This window comes from Sinocyclocheilus rhinocerous, unplaced genomic scaffold (genome assembly GCF_001515625.1).
Source record: "Sinocyclocheilus rhinocerous isolate Xijiao unplaced genomic scaffold, SAMN03320098_v1.1 scaffold711, whole genome shotgun sequence".
Lineage (NCBI taxonomy): Eukaryota > Metazoa > Chordata > Actinopteri > Cypriniformes > Cyprinidae > Sinocyclocheilus > Sinocyclocheilus rhinocerous.
Genome location: NW_015641018.1, coordinates 2,409,138 through 2,423,855, shown reverse-complemented (window position 1 = coordinate 2,423,855; position 14,718 = coordinate 2,409,138). Strand labels below are relative to the sequence as shown.

Here is a 14,718-nt window from a genome sequence, read left to right as displayed (position 1 = left end):
GGTATTCTCAGCTTTTGTCCTAAGGTTGCTGATTGTAGCAGCATTCCAGACTGGTATCCCTGCCCTCAGCACAGTCATCAACACACAGACAGACACACACACACGCATGCATGCACTGAATCTTTGACCATGGGCCAGGTCACCCCACACACATTTTGGGCATTTTTGCTTAAGGTGATACCTCTTGTTTTGACCATATTGGAGCCATATTGGAGGAGGAGCTTTACCAGAGCAACTGAGCTTAAACACAAAACAAAGTTTTTTGGGTAGTGGATGAAGACTGACTGAATACTAGACTGACACCTGCAGCAGTACTGATGGGGTAGGCCGGCCCTGCTTTCACTGTATGTTTCAGCGCTATTAGACACAATGGTCTCGCTGGATCCATCGGCCTGCAAAAGATGAGGTAAAAGCAAACAAATTTTATCAGACATTACAAAAATATAGTTTTTTTTTTTTTTTTTTTTACTTTGCTTTTGCTCTTAAAAGTATTTTTTATAATATTTTGTAATATCTGACACATACTAGTGCATGGTGATTCTTGGTAGGTTATGATACATTAAAAAAAAAAAGATCTTCTGTTCACTCTCCAGGACTCATTAGGATAGAGTTGAGTTAACTGCATGCTACTGTTTTCCTGTCAAACTCTAGTACTGCAGCAAACACCATGTTCAGGTACACTCCTCCGTGGCAGGTGCTGTGTAACAGCCTGGATCATTCTTTTAAGGTAGGGCTGTACAAAAACATACGTTTTTTGAAGAAATGGTTACAATTTTAGACTCTTAAAAATAGAGGTTCTTTATTGGCATTGATGGTTCCATGAAGAACCTTTAACATCCATGGAAACTTTCCATTCCACAAAAGGTTATTCGTAATGAAAAACGTTGTTTATATTACTTAAATGTTCTTCATACTAAGAAAAAATGGTTCCTTGAAGAACTGATCATTGAAAGGTTATTTGGGGAACCAAAAATGGTTCTTCTGTTGCATCGCTATGAGAACCCCCATTTGGAACCTTTATTTTTAAGTGTAGGGCTTTAAAAAAATATATTATTTTATTCTATTACAAATTGTCAAATTAGTCTCACTTAATCAGCTTTATAAAATAAGCTTTATAACATACAGTGGAACCAATAATTGAAATTCCATATAAATAAAATAATGTGTATAGTGCAATACTAGTGGTCTTACTTTGTTATGATGCTTATATTCAATAACTAATAAAATACTCACTATATGTAATGTACAAAGTCAAATATTTGTGCATTATATGTTTTTACTGAATACATTTTATTGTGGTTGGGGCAAAGAAACATTTACCTGAACTTTGGCTTCTTCTTCTGTAGTTGTGCAAAAAAATTAAGTAGATATTGTGTACACGTACCATCATTTTTTTATTAGCTTAAGATAAAATAATTGGCCAACTCCTGCTGCTGTAGTGCAATAAATTGTATGTAGTTTTGTGTATTTTTGCGGCTATGAAGCCCCCTATAGTTATGTGAGTGGAATTCACTGTTGTTATTGTACCAGTGTCGTAATTACAGTGGATAGCTGTACACACGATTTGTCGCTGCCGTAAAGCAATCCGCCAATTTTGTGAAATTTTGTACCTGCTCACCAAATTTACAAACACCCAGAACAGACTTTTGGAAAGAAACAAGCCATTCGCCCTGTTAGATGTCAGTGAACCGTCAGAATGATTTTGAAACTTTAAAAATTATATTTAAAGGTAAAAAAGTTTACATACAGTTGTTTTAAAACCCCTAGTTTAGATTTGTATTATTAAATCTACTAAGCGTCTGTACAAAAAGTCCAATCATAGGCGCTTTTCTACCTGATCAGTTAATCAGTTACAAGATGATCTTAGAAAAATAAATTTACTTGGACATAAACTCTGGAATGTAATATATGAGTGTCATGCTCTGTACTTTCACTCATCCCGAGGGAGTTTTCCTCATTGCACAGCTCAAATGACAGCTTCAGCTTTAATTTTAATTGCACTGTTGTTGTTATCCTCACTAGAGTCCATACAGATACATGTAAATATAGTTAACAAGAATGTTTAGTCAGGTCCATTTAACATCTCTTATGTTAATTCTGCATACAGACGGTTGCGTAACAACATTTTATATTAATATACCAGGTGTCCATTCTTCCTCAATACCCCATCCACAATCTATCAGTCTTCTGCACTCCTTCAGTCTGGGTGGTGGGTGTGTCTATGCATGCATATGTAATATTAGCTGAACTTTGTCAAGTCAGTGCAGTAAAGACAGAAGTGCCTTCTGATGCATGTGACACTACAGGCTCTCACACCGCTACTGATGTCTGAGGGTGAGTGTTGCTCACTTTTCTTTGGCTGAAAGGTTTTGTGAGAATAAATAGTTCAGCTTGTTATGTTAGAATAAATAGTTCATATTATTTGCTCATTTGAAATGTGTGGGATCATTTGTATGTACTGTATAAGATATATGGAGAATAAAGTGACATGTAACCTAATGATCAATTAAAACAGTAAAACTTTGTAACTTAATGTTCAGTTTTTTCTAAAGGACAAAAAGATTGTTCTCAGTATTATATAATATTACAATTCTTAAATGCATTGTATGGCAGGAATGTTTCCTCTTTCAGCCATTTGATTGTCACTGCAGGCTAAAGGTTGATCAGGTTGAATACGGTTATGTATCTTACGATAATTTTTTTATGAAGCACTTCGATCTGTCTGGAAGAAAGTGAAAGAGTGAGATTTTACAAACTTTTTTTTTTTGAGTACAGTCCACATTACACTGAGCATCTATCGAAACATAGCTGTTCTGTTATCAGCAGTTGTTTCAATATCATGAAAAATGCATTTGAATCTGGATATGAAGCTTTCATTCAGTGGGCTTATATTTAAAAAGGTTTTATGGGGTAAAGACTCACTGTAGCACGGTTCCCTGAATCTTTGTTTTGGTCATCATACTTCTGTAAAGCTACAGTATATTTTCTACACTTTTGGGAGACCCCTCAAACAGTCTGAGCCAATCAGCAAAGGCAGAGCAGTGGTTTCCAGGAAACTGGCCTGCTGTCATTTTATCAGCGGTTCACAGTTCACGATGTCACACACGGACACCAGTGACAGTGAGCAAAACTCCCTTACAACTACGTAAGCTTGTTCAAAGTGGTAGACACTCTTATCTATTGTTTAGATGCAGTACGCAGACCAGAGAATTTTTTCCCACAATGATAAATTATTCTTAAACAACGGATTAGTACATATTTCTTCAATAACGTGAGGTGAGTGCCAGTTTTTATTTTTAAATCTATATAATCACCATCTGAAGACCTTTAAATACTTAAAAGTTTTGTCATCAGAATAGTTATTCAACAGAAATGACATTAAAAATTTTTTTCTAAAATATAAGCATAAAATATATTATTCTCTCGCTCTAATGTTTATTAAAAATGTAAAGCTTGAAAAATCACATAGTATATAAAAATATATTTTGAATAACCCATCGAGTGCAATTATATGTAATGTAATGTGTAAATTCTTACAACTGAGATAGACAGGTGTTTTAGTACTAAGCATAAGATGGGTTCATGTATACTATCGAAAAAAAGCCACAGAAACATGATTTTCAGCTGAATAGTAGGCTGATGAAATTATGATGATTTACCACGATTTTACTATAGTAAGAAAATGTTTTGATGTTCATTATAAACATTTATCAAGGGAATGCATTCTATTACAATTATGCCAGTTATAGATTTTTTAAATTAATAAAGTTTCATTAAAGTTGCAATCATAGTTTCCAGTATTAACATAAGGAAATTAAACAAAACTGAACAAAATGCCAGGTAAAATACGTTTACTCGGTTACAAGAAATATGGTACAATTTTACAAAGGACAGTTTTAAAAGTCAGGAGTGAAAGTACTGTCTTTTTCTAGTGTTATATTTTTTCTAGTTTCGTTTTTGTTAATGTAATGTTAAATGTTTGATAAATGTTCTAAATGTACTTTTTACATGTTCTTCTCTCTTATTAGACACAACCCGTTAAACCTTGTACCTTGTAAACCATGTGTTACATATCTGGAAATACGTTTACTTACTCTCTACACACAGTGTGTTAATCATCTGATAGTCTGCACAGTCCAGGAGTAAATCTGTTGTCTTTCTTTTTTTTGTTGTTACCCAGAGACAGGCATCAACTGTGACGGTCAACCCATATGATGCATGCACTCACTCCTCAGTAGAGGAGCAGGCTGTGATCCATTCCCATTCTTCTCTTCAGAACCATCCACCACCCAGAGTTCCCATGATCAGCAACCCAAAGCGCTGGGTGATGAAGCCCTTCTCCCCTAAGCTAGAGCAGTCGGATTTGCGCTCCATATTGAGCCCTACAGGCCAACCACAGTCACTAGAGAACACGTGGAGTAGCAGTCGGGATGGTAACTCTTTCAGGTTCAGCTTTGAAAGCATAACAGTAACAGACATGCAGCCCACTGTGATAGTGTCCTCTGGGTATGGCAATAGTCCTCCAGATGTGGTGGTCCAGGCTAGGCAAGTGGCTGTGTCTGAGGATGGAAGTGACAGTGAAGACTTTAGGCCCAGTACTCCAAGCAACCCCAGCAGCCCTGGAACTGCCAGCAGTACAGGCTCACATGTTGGATTCTATTCCTTTGTAGAGGACCCAGCAAGTCCAGAAGCAGAGATGAATGAGGTCTACATGGTTTCTCCACAAAGGCAGGCCAAACTGAATACCCTGAAGGAGAAGAGCACCTTTAAGCTACAGACGTACACAGAGGAAAAGATACCTGGAAGGCTTTTCGAAGAAACTAATGGAGATGACCGTTACCAAATCGAGGATGCCTCCACAGTGAACGAAGACGAGGAAAATTCAGACCGAATGGAGATCATCCGGAATCAGGCACCCAAGAAAAGCCCTGCCCTTAAAGAGCAGTGGAGTGCCTTAGAAAATCTGGACCTCAGTAACATGCCGCAAAGGCTCCTGCATGGGTTTAGTCTAAGCTACAAACCAGTGAGCGAGAAGACTGAAGAAGCCAGGGTGGAGCCTGGCACCATAGACAATGAGCAAATTGACTTCAACACAGCACGAAAGCAGTTTCTAATGATGGAACAATCAAAACAGAACCCCTTCCTACAGAGTCCCGAGTGGCTCCCTTATTCCCCCAAACTGCGGGGAAGAACTCTATCCTCAACGGCCAGCATCTTCACTCTAAGACAAGTAAGCAAAGAGAACAGCCCAGAGGAGAAGGAGATCCCACAAGCAACACAACAAGAAAAAGAAGTAAAGGCTGAAACTGTGACTGAGGATTCAAAAAATGGAGGTGCCTTAGATGATGTTGACTCTGGTCTTGGTGACCGAAGTGGGGGATACGCCAGTGATGGTAGCATTTCGAACGATCCTTCCATTTCAGAGATGGAAAGCAGCTTGACGATGTCAAGTGCAGAGGAGACTCCCATTCAAAGGGAAATCAGAATTTCCCAACAACGGGAAGAGAGTCTACGTCGATCAAGGGGTATCTTGCACAAAGACAATTCAGAGATGGTGGAGATCAGGATAAAGCCAATTCTGTCCCTGTCATCTGCACAGGTGAAAGCTGCAAAACCCAAAGAACCCAACAGAGTAAGTTTCCTTATTCAGAGAGAGCGTGAGCTTGAGAAACAGCGACAGATCACAAACAGTGTTTCAAGCCATGATACCCAAGAGAACCAAGTACAGGACAATAAGAAGTCATTTGAGTCACAACCGGATGAAATTCCAGTCACATCTTTGGGGGCAAGTCTAAGAGAAAGTCCCACAACTGATTTAGAGCAAAGCACAGTCTCTGCAGATGACATGTTGATTAGAGAGAAACCTGCACTAGTAGAGGAAGGTGACCTTTTGGACTCAAAGGAAGTTCTTTCGCCTTGCTGTCCTCATCGACATCCTGATGAATCTATCCTTCAGAGAAACTCTGACAGCAGCACTTTTGGTAAACAAGTCCAAGTAAGTGCATGTCTTGAGGACCATTTTAAAGTAAGCATTCATAAAGAAAATGGCGTAGAGTGCCAAACCAATACCCTCAGAACAAAGAAAGAGTCATCCTGGATTGTGGAAAATGACAACAGCATGTCAGGAAGGAACAGATTTTACTCTCAGAATTATCCGTCCCCACTGGAACCTGCAAAAACTAGTCGGTACACGCCTACCTGGAAATCTCACCTCGAGTACACCGACTGGAGCCCCAAAATGCAGAATGCCCCAAACAGCATCCGTCAGGAAATCGAAGAAGACCTCAGACGAGAACAAGAGCTCCAAGAGCTGAGAGAGTCCAGTAGTCAGTCTTTCTCAGTACCCAACCCAGCATCCGTGAATCCAGTGCCAAGTTCCTCTGAACCCAGGTCTCCTCTAACCAGCGAGGAAACTGTATTTTCACCACAAACTCCACATGGGAACATGGCAGAAGTGGATTCGGTATTTTCAGAAAAGAAAACTAATTACAGTAATCCTTATTCTGGGAGTCTGGACACTTTTCGATCATCCATGACAGGTATAACTCTTCAGTCTCACTGCACTCAAACATGCTTAACATAACAAATGGGTAAGGAGGGATACTGCCTGTTGCTGGGAAACTGTCTTATTATTCTGTACAATGTTTGTGGCATGTGCATTTCATAACTTTCTGCTTTATACAGTAGCTTACTGAGTAAAGTGTTTAATGTTTATGGATGTCAGCAGCACCAAGGAATGAGAAGGAATTGCCAACGTAGTTTCTGAACTTTGGACATAGCATGACATTCTGCTCCACTGAAGAATGATTAATCATTTACTTTATGGATGTAAATGTGCATTTGAAGTTAAAGATTGCTTTTCACACAATCAAATGCCTACATGCTATGTCTTGTTTTCCAATATAATTTGTGCTGGTGGATTCACGACAGGCCAAGATCACAGATCACTTATCAGTTCAGAATCTGTATCCATAATGGAATTAAGACTACATTTCAACAGACATATAGTATGTTAAGATGTATTTGTTTCAGAAATGCGCTTAGAAAATCATGATGATTTTTAAACACGGTAATTCATTGAAAACGTATGGGGAAACGAATGACTCGTGTAAGTAGGTGAATGAATAGTAAACATAATCTCTTGTTTTTCTTTGTTTATCTCTCCAGATAAAAGTTCACAGTTGTCCTCATCACGACCCACTTTCAGACTTCCCTCTGTGTCAATTATGACACCCCAGCCATGGGGCAGCCCGAAACCCATGTCCCCAACTGTTTCCAGGACAACCCCCATCAAGCCCTTGAGCGCACTTGCTGACCTGTCATCGCCTTCTTCCCAGAAAGGTCTGACTGAGACACTGCTAAAGGACTTTGAGGACAGACGGGTCAAACTGAAGCTGGAAGAAAGTGCAGTGAGTGAAGTTTCTTTCAGGAAGTCACAAGCCTCTCAAGTAAACAGCCCTTAAAAAAGATAGTTTACCCAAAAAATGGGTCTTCATGCCATTCCAAATCGCAAATCCATGGAAGAAAGAAAGTCATACACGTTTGAAATGACATGCATAAGTAAAGAATATAATTTTTAGGTTGACTAATGTCACAATGCAAAGCAAGAGCTGTATAGACAGATTTTTTTCACTTTATAACTTTTTCTTTCCTCAGTATGCTAGGATCCAACCTATTGATGCCATAAACAATGAGGTGAGCTGAGGTTTTCGATGTCTAGTGCCCTCTGCTGGATTTTGGAACAGATCCAGTTTGATCATGTTTGTGTAACTCTGGTTTCACTGTAGGTTGTAGTGGCCACCCGTGTAATAAGGCATAAAAACCAACGAGCCCTGCAGTGGGAGGCAGGAATGTACACCAACCAGGAGAGCTAATGAATCAGCACCGACATAACAGGATACGCCAGAAATCATCTTCAGATGAGAAGGACTGGTTTTAATTCCACATTACACTTACCAAGCACACTTCTCGTGTCACCTCACCATATAAAATCAATTAACATGAAACATGGACATTGCTTCCATCTCACTCAGTTTAGCTGGCTGGTCTGAATCGACTGGCGTGGTGGAAATAGGTGTAGGTGTGGAGAACATCTTACCTGCTTGCATGGGGTGATTTGTAAGCTCTAGCAAACTGGATCATGAAAACTTTCTTAATCTATTTCTCCGCCCAGTACTAACATTTAACTACCATTCTTAATACTTGTAAAATATACACATTTATACAAATCTGTCATCTGAAAATACAACATCAGACTGTGTTCCAGATTATTAATGTCACTAACCTTCAAATCCTCAGCACTTAACTGGATAGACCAGCTTGCTTTTTATACAAGGAATAAAACCAAAAAAGCAAAGTAGAATCACAGAGAATCACATGTTCCTACATAGAGAGGAGGGACCATGAGATCTGGACCTGGACATGAACCCATTAATACACAAGCCTGTTGATCTAACAAAGTGGTCTTTATTTCGAAATAATGCTGAATCTTGCTTTCCACTGAAAAAATATAAAATATCAATAGAGATTCTTTTTGTATTGAATATTGAAGATTCATAAAGTTGCACTGAAGATTTTTGCTGTATTGTAAATGCAATATGATATATATATATATATTTTTTATGTACAATCTACATTACAGATTAGACGTTGTAAATTAGTTTTGTTTCAATAATAGTTTGGTATGTCAAAATTAACTTAATATCAGAATATACATACAGATGTATTCTGTGTTGTTAACACATAATAATAATAATAATAATAATAATAATAATATATGCAATATATATATAATAAAAGGCTTGATTTTTAGTAGACATGTTTAATGTAAGTATTAAATTTTTTCAATAGAAGATTTTAAGGTTTAGCCCTGAACAGTGATTCCTTGCCACTGGTAATGCAGAAAGAAATTCAAACATAATGTAAAAGGGTAAAAAAGAGTACTAGTCCAATACCTTTAACGTAAACCTTCATAAGCAGCAAAAACTACGTGCAATATCAGTCTTGTCGTGTTTTCTAACTTCTTGTATGTTAAAGTTCCAGCAATATTCTAATCTCACTAATTAAGAGAACTTGCTGAACAATCTTCCTTCACGTGGTTTCTCTTTAATGAAAGCCCATGTGCAATATTTCAGATAAATTAATTTATTAAGCTAAACACTTGGCGTGTTCTTTTGTTTTTTTGAATGTATGGCCACGGCACAGAAGCGCCCTCTAGAGGATAAACTCCATTAATACATGCTTTTCTAAATGCATGCAATGCCGTTTGCTTAATTGTTTGTTCATTTCATGCCAGTGTCATTAAAAATGTCTACATAACAACAGTGCAGATTAAATAAAGCCACGGATGCTTGACAAGACTCAAAATCCTCCTCTGAACCCATTTCTATTAGTACCACACTTTGTTTTATGCTCTCAGAGGTGACATTAAGGGAATCTCATGGTAGATGCTTTTACAAGCAGGAACAAGTTACCTTTTAAAATCACTTTCACTTCAATCACATAGCTTCCATTCTGCATTAAACTGCAAATCAGTGCCAAGCGGGGCTTTCCACTCTTTCACTTCAATTAAAATCCGTGGATAAAACATTTTGAGTAAGTGGAGAGCATTTTTTCTTGTATTTATAAACGAATATTCATATTAGCCTGCAGTAGCATTTAAATGCATTACGGTATGCATGTGTTATTGTTTGTATAATAAGTGGGACAACATTTTATTCTCTATTGTAATTTGGATCTGACAATGATCAATCTTTGGACCATGTGATTTGTTTATTTGCATGCAACATCACTTTCAATATGTAGGAGTGACTGGGGCTAGTTGTCACACATTTTACTCTAGTGAATATTTTGCACGGTGAGTTTATTTTTGTACGTTTCTGTATAGACATATACCTTAAACTCTTGGCTACAAAAAGCAATTAGACATTTTCATCGCCCAAGCAAAAAAGTAGTTTATTCAATACACACTGACCCCCCTACAGTGGGGCAAGTTGTCACAGTATAGGAACCTGTTATTTTTTATGTTTTTCGAAAGAAGTCTCTTATACTCACCAAGGCTATATTTATTTGATCAAATTAACACACAGTAATATTGTGAACTATTATTACAGTTTAACATTACTGTTTTTTTATATTAATATATTTTACATGTAATTTATTTCTGTGATGCAAAGCTGAATTTTCAGCATCATTACTCCAGTCTTCAGTGTCGCATGATCCTGCAGAAATCATTCTAATATGCTGATTTGCTGCTCAAGAAACATTTCTTATTATTATCTGTTATTAAAACGTTTCAGAGTAGGTATGATTTTTTTTTTTAAATCAACAAGGACACATTCAAGTGATCAAAAGTGATGGAAAAGATTTCTATTTCAAATAAAGGCTGTTATTTTGAGATTTTTATTCATCAAAGAATCCTGAAAAAAACATTTATCATGGATTTCATAAAAATATTAAGCAGCAAAAACTGTTTTCATCGTTGATAATAATAATAACCATTATAAATAATTGGAAATAAACCGGAGTAATGGCTGATGAAAATTCAGCTTTGCGACACATGAATAAACTTTATTTTAAAATCTATTCAACTAGAAAACAGTTCTTTTGAATTGAAATAATATTTTACAATATTGTAGTTTTTAAAGTATTTTTGATCAAAGAAATGTAGCCTTGGTGAGCATAAGAGACTTCTTTCAAAACATTTTAAAAATCTTAATTATTCCAAATACACACATTCAGTATCAATACTGCTTTTTTTTGTATTAAAGGTAAAAAATTACAGCTTCAAGCTCCCAGTCTGCCAATCAAATGGGGGCCATTCTGACTTTAGTGGAGCCGGTGGTTGTCATCAATAAACTGGGGACATCCTTCTTTGACATGGCCCTCACACAGACCGTGTACAACCAGTCACTGAAGGCAACAGCAGGAGACAGCGATCGGGCACAGACGTTATCCTCACACTTTCTTCTTATTCAGAGTGTGTTGTCCTCTGTGGCGGCCATGTTGTCCATTATACCACTGAGCCGCATGGCAGACCGTCATGGACCTAAAGTCTTCCTGGTGGCCTCTCAAATGGGTTCGGTTTTGGGCATGTTTACGCTTGTCATCTTCATGTACTGTGAAGTTCCACTGGAGTTTCTGTACTTGGGTTCTTTGCTGCATGGTTTGAGCGGAGGCGGGCCGATGTTCTGGGCCGGGGTGGCGGCTTTGGCATCTCTGAGCTCGGAGCAGGGCAAACGCACTCTTAAACTCAACATCGTGGACTTCTGTTTTGGGGTCGCAGGGGTCGTGGGAGGTCTCCTGTCTGGATATCTGTACCAGATGGGACCATCAATTCTCCTCCTGACAGCAATTCTAGTCAGCGTTGTGGCATTACTGTACTCTGTGTTTGCCCTCACTGACTCGAGACGTTCCCTATCCGAGAGTGAGCCATTGCTGGCTGAATCCGAAAATGGGAAAACAATGGATCGAGTCTCTGTAGGCATGCTGATGTCAACCATGGTGTTGTTCATGCTAGGCATGGTTGGGGCAGAAAATGTGCTCCAGCTGTATGTGCTGAAGCCCCCCCTGAGCTGGGACTCAATTTGGGCCGGATATGGCAGAGCCGCCACCAGCACCATGTACCTGAGTAGTTTCATAGGGGTCCTGGGTCTATTCAAAGTGTTGGGAGACACAGCCCTCACTCTACTGGGTATTGTGTCCAACTGTACTGGGATGGCAATCATGGCATTCACTGTAGAAAGCTGGGTCTACTTCCTGGGTGAGTTTGATTTAAGGTAATTAAAGGTGATTTATCGTGGAATGATGCACATAAAGTAATAGCCATAGAGCAGTGGTTCTCAACAAAACAAAACATAGAGCATAACAAAACCAGCCAAATTGGTACTCAAAAATAGCCCAATCATATTCTACCAAAATAGCTCCAAAATCGCATTCCAAAACCTCCTTGCATGGATTTTGTTTCAAGCCACGGACTAAAAAAAAAACCCGCTGCAACAGTATTAAAGTAGCCCAATTCAGTGGGAAAACCGCGGACTTGGCAACACCGATTATTATTGCACTTTCACAAGAGCACAAATCAACTCGCATGATTTGTTCACAGATTTAGTTGCTGCAAACAGCGTAAACGACCGTATGAAAGAAAATAGACTAGCTGTATTACACTTTTATTTGAGCAAAATATCTCAGAGATCGCTGAACTCCAACTTGAATGTTTGCCGGGTGTTTTCACCTCATCAATGTAAAAACAGTGTGTGCGCAGGGTTGCCAGGTTTTAAAAAACGTTTTCACTATTAAATTGATTCCATAGTTGAGTTTCCATAATTGATTTAGCTTTTTTTCCTGTTTATCACTGTGAGGCTGCTTTGACACAATCTGTATTGTATAAAGCACTAATAGAAGTAAAGATGACTTGACTTGAAAGGGAGCCAGGGCTCATTGGGGGGCCTCAAGATGACATAAAAATAATTTAAAACAAGAAAAAACAAGCATTAAAATAAGCTAAACTGCTAAAAAAAAAAAAAAAGATATTTCTTATTTTATTTCACCCCCTCAACAAATGTTTGTTTTTTTTCTTTGAAAAACAAAAACTGTGTTCCCTCTATTTTTACAAATTCTGGATATGAGGTAACCAATTTTTAAAAATGTGATTTCTAGACCTGGAAATGTCGTGTAAATTAATAAAATCTCCATGTGCATTTTTATACTGAACATTTTAGTTATGACATGCCCTCAGGCCATACAATGTGTAGATGAGTAGTTTATTCCTTCATGGGAACAGATTTGGAGAAATTTAGCATTATATCACTTCCTCTGCAGTGAATGGGTGCCATCAGAATGAGAGTCCAAACAGTTGATAAAAACATCACAATAATACACAAGTATCCACGACTCCGGTCCATCAATTAACATCTTGTGAAGCTAGAAGTTGCGTGTTTGCAATCAACAAATTCATAATTAAGGCAACTTTAAACAGTTACTTCTGGGTAAAATAGAGTTCTCTATCTCTAATATTGCTTTCTCCAGTGAAAGGTTGAGATGTGTTGTTTTAAACAGCTAGAGGGATCATGATGTTTGCCTGCGTTCCCATGCCAACACTGCGAGCCATGCTGTCCAAGAATCTGCATCCTCAGCAATATGGTAAAGTTACAACTCCATAGAAACAAAAACTTCAAATGTGCTTCATCTAAGTATAAGCTTTAGTTGAGGTCATACTGCACATGAAAGTCCTCTGCTGTGTTTCTTGGCAGGGCGAGTCTTTGGGCTGCTCCAGCTGGTTCTAGCTGTGACTGATCTCTTGTCCAATGTCTTTTTCACCTCCATTTACCCACTAACTCTCGGCTGGTTCAGTGGCTTCTGCTTCCTTCTCTCCTGTGCTATTAGTTACATCAGTGCTATCCCGATCATGTATGTAAATCTGTCGATAAAAGACAACAGCAAAAGTTCTTTTGGTGGTTTCTTCTCAGATCATGCAGAGTTGTTCATTTTGTTTTCCAGTTATCGAAGTGGCAGAGACTTGAGACTTGGATCCATTTGAGATGTTGAACACTTACATGAAAATGTGTCTGTTCTTATTTTGATTCAGTACTACGAAGCCCCTAATGTGATGACAAAAATAGGATAAACAATTATATTTCAACGCTTTTGTGTTTGCTTTGCTCGCAAAACTTTTGCATTGCCTGAGAATATTTGCATTTGCTCACAAAATCTTTCAGTTCTCTCGCTAAAGTACCGCATTCCCAGAGAAATTCTGTGTTTGCGCACAAAACTTTTGCATTCACTCAACAACGTTTTGCATTACCCAAGAAACTTTGCATTTGCTCACAAGACCTTTCCGTACTCTCACAAAAATATTGCATGCTCACAGAAAATTTCAATGCTTTTGCATTTGCTTGCAAAACTTTTTTTCTCCCACCTTATGTTATTTCCATAACTAGTTTTGCATTTGCGCACAAAAATTTTGCAAGCGAATAGAAAACTTTTGCAACTGAATCAGGAACTTTAGCAAACGAACGCAAAGATTTTGCAAGCAAAAGCAGTTTCTCAGGGTAATGTAAAAGCATGGACATTTTTTTTTTCTCCCATGACTAATGTCCTTGTAAGGGCTCTGTACATTTCTCTCAGATATAATCACATAACATCATATCTAATGTCTGATTTCCACTAATGTATAAAATAAAATTTGATTGCAATAAGTGCAATATATAATATAATGTCAAAGAATTGGATAACTAAAATAAGTATGATACAAAAGTCTGTCCAGCTTTCTTGCAGGACACATAGTTTGGTAAGATAAGTATTGTTTATGGTGAAAATAGTTTTAGGTCTTACTATGAAATACTATTAGGACTGACACATGAAGTGTCTATCATGTAAACTGTTTTTTATGTTGGAGAGCAGCATTGCATATGGTTTTCTATTGTTACAGTAAATATGTGTTCCTTTTATGTGTTATTCTCAATAAACCTCCTTTAAAAAAAGATTGGTTATTTGTTCAATCATTCTATTCTCAAGTGGGCTAGTTTTTGTAGCTGCATGTGCAAAGGGTTCTGCATTTCACTTTTTAAAGCTTTTCTTCAGTTTGGTTCAGAGTAGAGATTTCGTTTTTTTCCTGAGGATTCATTAGTATTTATAAATATCTTCCACAGATCCAGACAGCAACAGATCAGAACAACATAACAGAATATTTCGAAAAACACATGCGTGTTGTGTTTTACC

At 37.8% G+C, this 14,718-nt stretch overlaps 2 protein-coding genes across 5 annotated transcripts; both read left to right on the top strand.

Annotated features, from left to right (window-relative positions):
- The first annotated feature begins 236 nt into the window (after nt 1–236).
- On the top strand, nt 237–8,563 carry misp (mitotic spindle positioning). 4 transcript variants are annotated; one of them, XM_016570059.1, is made up of 6 exons: nt 237–322; nt 594–727; nt 4,181–6,539; nt 7,168–7,409; nt 7,657–7,695; nt 7,788–8,563. In XM_016570059.1, exons 2-6 carry the CDS (start codon nt 668–670, stop codon nt 7,872–7,874), a joined length of 2,787 nt encoding a protein of 928 aa, XP_016425545.1. In that variant the 5' UTR covers nt 237–322; nt 594–667; the 3' UTR covers nt 7,875–8,563. The 4 variants fall into 4 exon arrangements, with proteins under 4 accessions (XP_016425545.1, XP_016425544.1, XP_016425547.1 ...); XM_016570058.1 differs by having other exon boundaries at nt 237–406; XM_016570061.1 differs by lacking the exons at nt 237–322; nt 594–727 and adding an exon at nt 2,273–2,334.
- A 2,837-nt stretch (nt 8,564–11,400) lies between these two features.
- On the top strand, nt 11,401–14,461 carry LOC107753811 (thymic stromal cotransporter homolog). Its single transcript, XM_016570057.1, has 4 exons — nt 11,401–11,761; nt 13,057–13,140; nt 13,251–13,407; nt 13,498–14,461. The coding sequence occupies exons 1-4, from the start codon at nt 11,464–11,466 to the stop codon at nt 13,535–13,537; spliced, it is 579 nt and encodes a 192-aa protein (XP_016425543.1). The 5' UTR covers nt 11,401–11,463; the 3' UTR covers nt 13,538–14,461.
- Nucleotides 14,462–14,718: the final 257 nt, after the last annotated feature.